Source organism: Haplochromis burtoni, unplaced genomic scaffold (genome assembly GCF_018398535.1).
Source record: "Haplochromis burtoni strain Fernald_Lab_line unplaced genomic scaffold, NCSU_Asbu1 Contig_148, whole genome shotgun sequence".
Lineage (NCBI taxonomy): Eukaryota > Metazoa > Chordata > Actinopteri > Cichliformes > Cichlidae > Haplochromis > Haplochromis burtoni.
In genome coordinates this window covers 129,550-140,250 of record NW_024582509.1, presented here as the reverse complement: position 1 = coordinate 140,250, position 10,701 = coordinate 129,550, and the positions used below count along the sequence as shown (strand labels likewise).

Genomic DNA, 10,701 nt, shown 5'->3' with positions numbered 1-10,701 from the left:
TTCTGATTCTGATTCTTTTCTAACACAAGGTGGAGCCAAATCATCTGATTCCAACATGGAGCTGCTGTAGGAAAAGTGCTCGCTACACTCGACTCACCACGTGCCGTTTCTCATCATCTTCTCCTTCTGTGCTGCAGCATCATCCAGTCTCAGCTGGGTCACCTGACTGCAGACGTTCTGGAGCATGGGCAGAAGCTCGGGACCGGAGCCGAACCCCTGGTTGACCCCCTGTTCCTTCAGGAAGTGCGACAGCATCTCTGTCAGCTGAGTGTAGCTCATCGGGCCGCCGTTCTCACTGGGACTCGCTGGAGACGGGTAAAAGGTTTTATCGAGGTGTTAGAAAATCTACCACAAAAAGCCCAAATCCACTCCTTAGTGACTACCATGTTCATGTATGTGACCATAACAGACATGATCATCCTTACTAGTGTTATCAGTGCTGACACTGGACATTGGCAGGTCTACGGAGGAGGGGGTGGAGCCCTCCGACATCACTCCGTTCTGGGTCTGTGAATCTTCATCTGCAGGCCTCAGGAAGCTGTCTAGAGGCTAGCGACATTGAAAAACATCTGACTTACAGAGTGTTTAAACATCTTCTGAACACACATTATATCTGCGTCAAGCTGACAGAAGCATACAGAGATGCAGGTGGATTTGTGTGCATAGTCTCTAAAAGGATATCTGACTTTACTTAACTTTAGTTGTGAATCTGAGCAGCTGGTGGAAGATTACCTGATTCCTTCACTGCTTTAAGCTGAAATACACTCACTGCACATGTGGACAAAACAAGCTAAAGCCAGAATCTGACTTTCAGATGTCTCTCTTATCATACATGTAAACAAGACAAATCTGAAATAATACTGTAGCACAAAACTAGTCGGACTAGCTGAGCTTAGCTAAAGAGCCTCTGATCACAGTGGCTTCTTTTTTTATCTACCTTTAAATCACATTAGAATTTATAGCTGTGGCATCTAAAGGTTCCAAGAAAACATAAAAACCTCTAAACGTCAATCAGCTTTCTTCTTTCTGTACAATTATATTCGGACAATTAGAATCACTCAAACATTTCACATAATAGAAAAACACGATCATCACAATCAATGAAGTGGTCCAAGGTTTTTCTTTGAGTTCATCAAACAGGCAGCATTAATGGATTAAAGTTCTGGTAGACACTCCAGACCAAACCTCAGACTCCAGCCAGTTTAGTTTTTCTGAACTTTCTTTGTTAATCCAGGCTTTCTGCTTCAGGCTCTGTTCACACTCACAAAATCACTTCACTGTTTTCTTCTGCACCAAACTGGTGTGGGCCGAGTTTTTAAATGGTCTAATCTAAGAACAAAGAACAGCACAAATGGGTTTTGTACCTTAAATTCTGCAGGTCGAGGCAGAATATTGCCAGCTCCTGGACACATGCTGACTTCTCTCCCCAAACCAGAGAAAGCTCCACTGCCCATCAGGAGAGGCAGGAAACCAGTCAGAGAGCCGGTCTGATTCTGGAGAGACAAACACCAACACATGCTTCAGTCCCTGTTTCATTCTTTATGTCTGGTTAGTTCTTATGCTTTGGACACTCAGAGAAGCCGTTCCAGTAACAGTAAGATCTGAGACAGAGGCCTGACGAGGTACACAGAAACTCAAATCCATAAGGCATACTCTCATCAGCAGGAAACACCCACATTATAAATGTCAGAGAGAGCATCTCTGAGCTAATTTACCTTCTGCTGGAACTGCACCATTTCCATGAGATTCTGAGCTCCTGGCGACAGGCTTGTTCCCATCTCCTCCATCAGACACTGCACTCGCTGCATGTCTATGCCCGGGTTTGGGGCTGGGCAGGACTGCAGCAGCTGAAGACTCACGATGACTTTAGCCACCATAACACTGCTCCTACCTGCCAGGGAGAGTAACTGGGAGAGAAGCAGCTCGTTAGATTCTCATACAAACACGACTGTGTAACAAACTGCATAAATTAAAATGTTCTGTTTTACCTTCACTTCACAGGCAGAGGATGGCTCCTCAATGATCAGCTGCTTCTTATAGAAAGGCCCTCTGTCAGCACTGTGATTCACAAACAAAAGAAGAAGCATCACTTCTTAACATCAGACAATCAGCAGCGTCTTTATCTGAAGACCGAAGACCCTTTGCTCATTGGCTCTTCTGACCTGTGCAGCCTGTGTACCTGTCTAGCTGGATGCTGTCGTCCTTCGATCCCCGTACAGTCCCACAGTACTCTCCGGTCTGGCTGTAAACCTCCATGGTTCGAGCCTCACTTATAACGAGCAGGCGGCTGATGGTGGCAGGTAAGCTGGGGTTGCAGTGGAACTTCAGGACACAAGGAGACCCTTCCTCCATCTGCTCTAGCAGCACTGGATCACCACTGTGTGTGGCAGATAAGTGGGAAATTTACCATTCACTTAAATAAAAGGAAAATCCACTTCTCATCTTTGCCTTCTGTGCGAATAGACAAAGATTAATTGCAACTGCCTATTGATTATAGCACTAACTGCTTCTTAATATCAGCTAGAAGCTTCTTACCAGTGAGTTTCTTCTCTGTCCAACTCACTGACTTCATCTTCTTCTTTGGCCGTGTTATTGATGTGAACAGGAAGAACGACGTCAGCCAGGTGACGCCCCTGAGTGTGACAGACCCAAGCAGCTTCACTTTTCACAGAGATGTCCACCATAATGCTGCGGCTTGCTGTAACCTTTGAGCCAACGACCTAGGATACAAAATTGGAAACAATTAGGAGAACAGGTTACAGATTCAAGACAAGATTAAAGACTGAATAAAGCCACTGTAAGACAGAAACAATAAGAGTCATGTGCTTTTGTCTTTGGCAAAGATAGTGGATATACTGGAGCTGCAGCTCCAATATATCCACGATCCTTCCTCTGCACACATCCAAACCATCCCAGCCTCACTCTCTCTGTCTCCAGACCGCTCAGCCTCAGCTGTCCCTCTGATGTACTCATTTCTAATCTTGTCCATCTTTGTCACTTCCAGTGAAAATCTTAACATGTTTTGCTCGTGTTGTCTTTTTGTCTCCATCTTCTTCTTGTGCACTGTCCGTTGCTTGTATGGTTGACCCTAGGTATTTAAACTCATCCACTCACTCAGCCTCTTCCACCTGTCTCCCTCTCATTCATGCATGTATTCTTTCTCGCTTCTTCCAGCTCCCTCGTCTAACTGCGGATCACAGTGTCGTCTGCAAACATCATAATCGACAAACACTGCTGTCTGACCTCATCTGTCAGCCTGTCCATCACTACTGCAAAGGAGCTCAGAGCAGATCACTGGTGTAATCCCACCCTCAGCCCACCTGTCTCTCTTACTGCACACCTCACCACTGTTCTCTGCCAGAGTGCCAAAGTTCCTCTTTTGACGCACTATTTTCCGCTTTCGCTGATCCATAAATAAAGAGTGAAGCTCCTTATGACCTTCTCTATATTTCTCCATCAGTAAACTCAAACATCACATCTCTGGAGTTCTTTCTCAGCATGAAACCATACTGCTGCTCACCGATCATCACGTCGCTGCCTAACCTAGCTTTAACAACTCTGTCCCAAATCTTAAGATATGACTCGTCATTTTGTTTTTACTCTCTGTAAACTTTTATTTCAACTAAAGTTTGCTTTTATGATCATTCTTTTTCTACTTTAAGTAATAGAAATGCTGTGCAGTCCCACACAAAGCGGGACCGCTGGTCTCCCTGGTCCACAGTTAGTCAGGTGGGCCAGATTTCAGATTTAAATGAATATGATGATGAATGATGAATATGTGATAAGTTTGATTTCTGACAGTTTGTTTTAAATTACAGGCACAAATGTTACTCTGAATGACGTGTAGTGCAGGAGTACACACAGTACTGATCGGTTGTATGTTGTCACATCCGATTCTTTGCTACAGCTGCAGTAACTCTGTGAACGTCTCGCTGTGACGGGAAATAAAGCGCGTTTACCTTCAGAGTGCCTCCTGAACCCGCTGAGAAGAAGCTTCCAGGCTCTTCTTCTTCACGTTTCTCCAAACATGTCTGAAAATCTGCTAATTTTAGCAACAACTAACGGCTAAACGATTAGCTGAAGCTACAGCTGACACGCGACGCTGGATCGTAGGATTGTTGTGGTGTGACGTCATCAACAGGCGCCGCTCGGAATGCTGTTGTTCCGTTCCTAACGTCTGTTTGGTAACTAAAGACACGTTTATTTCTTGATTTAAATTAAAAACTTTTCCGGACCCAACAGAAACGTGTACGTCGGGTTGTGTAAAATCATCCAGAGTAACTCTGAGGTTGTGTTTTGACTGTTAATCCTTGTTGGAGTTAAAGTAACGAATGTCTCTGTGAACCTGGGCATGGACTTCACTGAGTGCTACCGAGACACGGTGTCCAGTGTGGCCGCTGCTGCTCGCTCAGGCTGCACTAGGCGGCTGAGGACGCTGATTCAGAGAGGCTGCAGTGTGGACTGTCGGGACAACCGAGGCTGGACCCCCCTGCACGAGGCGGCGGCAGCTGGCAGCAAAGTGTGCGTCCAGGAAATCCTGTCAGCTGTCAGAGGTAAGAGAGGCTGCTGCACAGGTATCCAGTACTACTTCTTTTAGGTGTCTCCAAAGGCGGATCATCTGCCTTCCTTCGTCTCACCCTATCCCAGCATCCTCCTCTGTCACACCAACCCTCTTCATGTCCTCCTTCACATGAACCTCCTCTGAGGTCTTCCTCTTTTCTTCCTGCCTGGCACCTCCATCTTCTGCATCCTTTGGCCACTGTCCGTCCTCTGCACATGTCCGAAAGGTCTCAGCCTTGCCTGTCTAACGTTGGATGCAAAGTTAGAGGAGACCCTAGTGTCCAACAGTCCCCGTCGCTCCAAACAAGAAGGGGCTCAGAGCCAATCCCGGATCTTATCCCACCCTCACCTTCAACCCATCTGTCACTCCTACCCTCCTCCACCACTGTCTCACTGCCCTCTAACATGTCTTGCACCAGCCTCACATACTTCTCTGCCACTCCTGATGTTCTCACACAGTAACACAATATGTTTGGGCCCATTACAGTCATACTATGTTTGACTGGCAGATGTACCTGGGATGCGTGTCTACTCCCGGGATCGAACCAGGGAGCTTTCACTTGATAGAAAGTGAAAACTGAGATTATTTATTGCTTTTTCATAAATACATGCTCATTTTGCATTTTTAGGACAGCAGCATGTTTAGTTCAAAAAACATTTAACAACTGCCAAACCTTTGAAAAGCAAAGTGCTTTCACATTGTTGCTCGATGTGGTATTTCAGATGGACGACAGGTCGGGACTACTCAAGTACATTACACAAGTACTTCTTTACTCAAGTAAAGGTGAAAAAGTACACACTCTGATATGTGCTCAAACTTCCACCTTCCATATTAATATTATAATAAAATATTATTTATACAAACTTTATTTCAACTTAAATTCAAATTCTAATAAATTAACTCAGCTTGAACTCCTGATATGCTGAACAAAAAAAGAAAGGGAATTTAAAAAGCTCTCTTTGCTGCTGACTGCACTTTAGATGTGTGACTTTGTCGTGAAACCCAAACAGTAAGATGACTATGGTGAAGGGTTAAAGTGGGATTTTACAGATTTTGTGCACAGCCTGTCATCAGCCGGCCCGTCCTGCTCCTCTTTATGGATTTATCCAGCAGGATATGAGCTGATGTTACATGAGCTGTCGTTTTATTGATTTACATGGATGCTTCTTTGTGAAAAAGATGTACTTGTACTTGTACTTGTATTGACAGGCAGAATCTGATACTGTGGAGCCTTTCATTGAGCCAGGTCAGCTTGACACTGAAAAGAGCAGAATCCTAATATTTTCCATTACATGCCGTTCCCATTGACAGCATAAAGCTAGTGCAAAGGTGGAATCCAGTGCATGAATCAGTTTGTGGCTTTGATGATGTTTCTTAGAAACATTGCATTTAAAATGTCCATTAGAAAATGTTAGTCTCTCCTCCTCTTCTGTAGCACAAGCCGCAGCTTATGGGCATCTGCACCAAAGAAATACCGTTCCATATCATTTAAGCCAGGAGTGAGGAAGTCCAGGCCTCAAGGGTCAGTGTCCTGCAAGTTTTAGATGTGTCCTCGATCCAACACAGCTGATTTAAATAGCTAAATGACCTCCTCGACATGTCTTGAAGTTCTCCAGAGCCCTGGTAATGAACTAATCATGTGATTCAGGTGTGTTGATCCAGCGTGATATCTAAAACCTGCAGGACACCGGCCCTCGAGGCCTGGAGTTCCCCAAACCTGATTTAAGCCTGATTGAATCCCAGAGTATACTGAATAAATAAATGATGCAAACTGTATTTTTTTCCTCTCTGATCTCTTCATGTGCGAGCACCGGTGATGGATATTGTTCCTTCTGCTTGGGGTCTGATTAGTTCGATGTCTGGAAAGTACCCAAAGACAGGAAATAGTAGCTCACATATGTTAAACCTAAACAAAATCAGCCTGGTTAGAAAATGTAAGAAGTAGAGATGTTTGTGTTAAAATGAAGAGAGTAAAATTCAAAGTAAATGGCCTGTATTTATATAGCGCTTTACTAGTCCCTAAGGACCCCAAAGCGCTTTACATATCCAGTCATCCACCCATTCACACACACATTCACACACAAAGTAAAGTAAAGTAAAGTACAGAAGCACAGTATCTGTACTTCATTACTTCCCACCTCTGAGGGCATTTCTACTCCTTCTACTTCTCTGCTGGACTCCAGATGGATGTGAATGATTAATGGATAAATCAGTCACTTCAGCAGCTGTTTTAAAGTTATATGTGCGTTTCTCTTATTTGCGTTTTGTTCTTCCTCTTTGGTTTCCGCCTGTGTGCAGCACGCTCCTCCAGCTGTAGTCGTGTTTATGTGAACCATCTGACGCATGAGGGTGAGTCTGCCTGTTACCTGGCAGCGCAGTGTGGACACCTGTCAGTGGTCCGACTGCTCCTCAAAGCACACGCTGATATCAACCAGCTCACTAACGACTTGTCCTGTCCTCTTTATGAAGGTATTACAACTGCGCTTCACTGATGTTTAATTTTTTTCTGTTTTTGCTTGTCTAACCCTTTAAGCTCCTCTAACCAAATGAATGTCCCAAAATGTGCTTCCAGCTGTTAGCCACGGGCACACAGATGTTGTAGCACTGCTGGTAAGCAAAGGTGCTGAGGTCAACAGAATGCACACAGAGTCCGGCTGGACCTGCCTGCACCAAGCTGCATATAAGGTAGGCATTAGCATTAGCACTCACGCTCTTAAACGAACAGTTTTCATTTAACAGTAGATCATGACTTTTTGGTTTCGGTCAGGAAAGCATGGTCACATCTGTTGGGGATTTTCCCTTATTGCCCTTAAGTTTTCTGACTGGCTGCAAGGCACAGAGAGAGAGAGAGACTTTGTGCATGTTATAACCTTTTTATTACATTTCACTTATAAATGAACTCATTTTTTACCTTTGAACACCTGCAGAAAAGGTGCAAACTGGCACATAAAAGTTCAGCAGAATGCAGGGATGCATTGATTTCTTGTGATGCTCACTGTGAAGAATGTAGGGCTTAAACGTTCCTGCTCTCTGCTGCCAGCATTAGCTGTGGGGTCCTTGTGTGTTTGCTGATTGTATTTAAGATCATGTTTCTCCCAAAGGGCCACACTGAGATCGTGCGCATTCTTGTTAACAAATGCAACCTGGAGGAAGTAGATGATTACAGGATTTCCCCGTTATTTGTGGCTGCACAGTACGGACAGAGGGGGTGCCTGGAAATACTCGTTAACGCCGGTAAATATGATTTACTTTTAATGGTAGCTGTACATTTGTTTTCCTCCTTGTTAAAGGATCTCATGCTCCATGTCCTCTTGGCCTCTTCTTTAGGAAGTAATTAAGTAAAATAGATTACACAGTTCATTTTTAACCTGCTTTCACTTCAGGTGCCAACGTGAACACGCAGGCAGTTGATCTGAGTACACCTCTGTTCATCGCCTCTCAGGAGGGACACCAGGCCTGTGTGGACTTCCTGTTGGACCACGGGGCTGACCCTAACATGGTCTGCAGTCACGACTGGCCTCAGTTTGCCATTCACGCCGCAGCCCAGTTTGGTCACATCGGGTACTGACACATAAATTAACCTCTTTCAAAATAAGGCTGATTGTGTATTTTTGACGTTTTGATATTCTGTCGCTCCAGCATCCTCAGGAGCCTCATAGCTGTTACGGATCATGCGTGCGACCGTGGCGAGAGCATGGTGAGTCCGGTGTATGTAGCTATTAACAGCGATCAGACCAAGAGTGTGGAATTGCTGTTGAAGGAAGGTTACAGCCCAGACGCCCAGGACTGCTCACACACCCATGGCCTCCTCTCACCGCTCTCCCTGGCCTTGTATCGCACACCCCAGAAACCTTACAGGTGTGTAAGAATGCCGATTTTACCACCTTGCACATATTTGCAAGATAAACCAGATGGTTTATTTTAGTTTGATATTAAAATCTCTTTCAGTGAGTCGGTGAAACTGCTGATAGCTGCAGGAGCAAGGTTGAATGAGGAAGATTGGATTTATGCTTTGGCCACTGACGAAGCAGACCTGCTGCAGCTGATATTTGAGCACCGGTGGATACCTCGCCCAGAGGCTGTGACCAGCGACGAATCTGTACTGCAGCATGATGGGAAAACTGAGCTGAAGCTGAGAGAACTGAACGAGATGCTCTGTGTGGCTCTAAACCAAGTACATTTTGCTGGCTGCTGGCTTCCTCTTCTCCTGAAGGCAGGACTGGAACCATCTTTACTGCTTCAGCCCCACATGTAAGGCGCCACTCCACCTCTGTCTCCTTAGTTATCAACAAGCTGTAATAGGTTTGTTCCCCGTTCCCTGTTTGGGCCTCTAAAAATCAAAACGCTTGACTTTGTTTAATTTGGCCAGGCACAGTTTCAGGGTCACCCTCTCATGCACAGCTGCTGTTTGGAGAAATCACAGAGGATGTTCTAAGTAAACAGTTCTCTAACTTTCTGACTCGCCCACTTCAGAAGCCAAAATAAGGTCAAACCCCACAGTTAACAGGTTTTATTAGTCAGTGATGTTAAACGAGGATCCCAATTAAATTTTAGTGACATTAAGATTAGCACAGTAGCATTTGCATCAGCCTGTTTTTGCCTGCCAAAATCAAATTCACTCATCTTAATTGCGCTCATTTTATTTTCCTACCTTCACTCACCAGCAGTGGCCGTTTCCCCCACCAGAAGAGGACTTCGGGGGAATAATCTTAAAAAAAAAAAAGCTTCCATATTTAAAGCTGTCTGGATATGCCTGAGAAAATTATTTTAAACAGGAGATCGGCTAAATTTAAGTCAGGATCCAAAGCTGGTTGATCACCCATCATCATTATCTGTTCCTTTGTGTCATCTGTCCTTTGTAGGTTGGAAGAGGCAGACAGCCAGGTGTTAAATTACCTCCTTGAGTTTGTAAACTGGTCGACTTTATCTCCCCATTTGAAACATATTCTGGATCGAAGGGTGGCAGAAAAGTCCTGGGATCCACATCCATGTTTCGGTACAGCAGTAAATATGCACTGCAGAGTTCAAATAACCTGCACGTGGAAACACTGCAGCGATTGATCTTTTCTCTCCACCTTCTTTCAGACTCCGTCCCCTGTCTTTCCCACATCTGCCGGCTGCAGGTCAGAGCACTGCTGGGACCAGATATCCTGATGAGGACCAATGTCGTCCAACAGCTTCCTGTCCCCAACCTGCTTCATGATTTCCTTAAGTTCAGGGACATCCCAGAAGCTTCATACCCACACGCGCCACTATTGCCAATTTTACAGCGAATCGAGGAACATCGCAATACACACCAGCACAGACATGTTCTATGACCACATCGGTGTCTTATGTTCAAACCCAAGAATCCATATTATTCCATTAAATGCAAATATTCAAGTCTGGTTCATCATTTTATGCACATTCCTATTTGGAGTATGGATGGATTGGAGGTTTAAACAGAAGAATGTCAGGTACAGAAGAGGGACAAATTAATAGAAAAACCAAAAAGCCTCTTACTAAGGTGTTGGACCACCAGAACAGCACTACTGCTCCTTTATGTTTATTCTTGAAATGTCTGGAAAGTCACTGGAGCGCTGGACACTATTCTTCCAAAAGATATTCCCTCATATGTTTTGATGATGTTGGAGAGGACCGTCTAATGGTCAAACATTTCCCACAGGCGTTCATTTGGATTGAAATGTTGAGACTGCACACGTGTGATTCACACCATTTTCATATTCTTCAGTGACCCTTGTGCCCTATGGATGAGGGGAATTCTCACTCTGGAAGAGAGCATACATAAGGATAAATCACATAGACAAACGTTGTATTGATTTGCAGTGATCCCTCCCCTTTTTGTGCAGGAAGTACAGCTAGTGTCAATAAACAGCTCACTAGTGGTTAAAATAACAAAGCAGCCAAGAAATATATATCATACAAATAGATGTAATTATCCAAACTCATTCATATTCTTCCTCCGTTTTATTGGCACCAGATCATCAAAAGCTGTACGGGGACGAGTAGATGGCTCGTACGAGTCTACGCACTGCAGGCGTGAAGAATTACGGGGTGTTTTTTTCCTTTAATCTGTCATCTATCCGTAGCTTACTTCACCTGTTACTTTCTAGAAATTGTATTGTACTTGTGATTTGTAA

The 10,701-nt window shown here is 44.5% G+C and overlaps 2 protein-coding genes across 2 annotated transcripts in view; one reads left to right on the top strand and one right to left on the bottom strand.

Annotated features, from left to right (window-relative positions):
- Window positions 1-4,094, bottom strand: part of cunh10orf88 (chromosome unknown C10orf88 homolog) — an 18,116-nt gene extending 14,022 nt beyond the window's left edge. Inside the window, exons 1-8 of the mRNA XM_005932186.2 lie at window positions 3,960-4,094; window positions 2,536-2,720; window positions 2,180-2,377; window positions 1,989-2,058; window positions 1,716-1,907; window positions 1,365-1,493; window positions 426-549; window positions 98-305 (exon numbers count right to left, since the gene is read on the bottom strand). Coding sequence (XP_005932248.1) covers window positions 98-305; window positions 426-549; window positions 1,365-1,493; window positions 1,716-1,907; window positions 1,989-2,058; window positions 2,180-2,377; window positions 2,536-2,684 — 1,070 coding nt within the window. The 5' untranslated portion in view covers window positions 2,685-2,720; window positions 3,960-4,094. The remainder of the gene's footprint in view (window positions 1-97; window positions 306-425; window positions 550-1,364; window positions 1,494-1,715; window positions 1,908-1,988; window positions 2,059-2,179; window positions 2,378-2,535; window positions 2,721-3,959) is intronic.
- A 41-nt stretch (window positions 4,095-4,135) lies between these two features.
- On the top strand, window positions 4,136-9,943 carry asb3 (ankyrin repeat and SOCS box containing 3). The gene is made up of 9 exons (XM_005932187.1): window positions 4,136-4,553; window positions 6,860-7,030; window positions 7,134-7,246; window positions 7,663-7,795; window positions 7,945-8,122; window positions 8,201-8,419; window positions 8,510-8,812; window positions 9,424-9,557; window positions 9,647-9,943. The coding sequence occupies exons 1-9, from the start codon at window positions 4,352-4,354 to the stop codon at window positions 9,877-9,879; spliced, it is 1,686 nt and encodes a 561-aa protein (XP_005932249.1). The 5' UTR covers window positions 4,136-4,351; the 3' UTR covers window positions 9,880-9,943.
- Window positions 9,944-10,701: the final 758 nt, after the last annotated feature.

What these genes read in the sequence shown, in the direction of transcription:
- asb3 (XM_005932187.1), top strand. Translation starts at nt 4,352, where the DNA reads ATGGACTTCACTGAGTGCTACCGAGACACGGTGTCCAGTGTGGCCGCT. An exon ending in GTCCTGTCCTCTTTATGAAG is followed by an intron (nt 7,031 to 7,133) that starts GTATTACAACTG and finishes ATGTGCTTCCAG; the next exon opens with CTGTTAGCCACGGGCACACA. An exon ending in GGAAATACTCGTTAACGCCG is followed by an intron (nt 7,796 to 7,944) that starts GTAAATATGATT and finishes CTTTCACTTCAG; the next exon opens with GTGCCAACGTGAACACGCAG.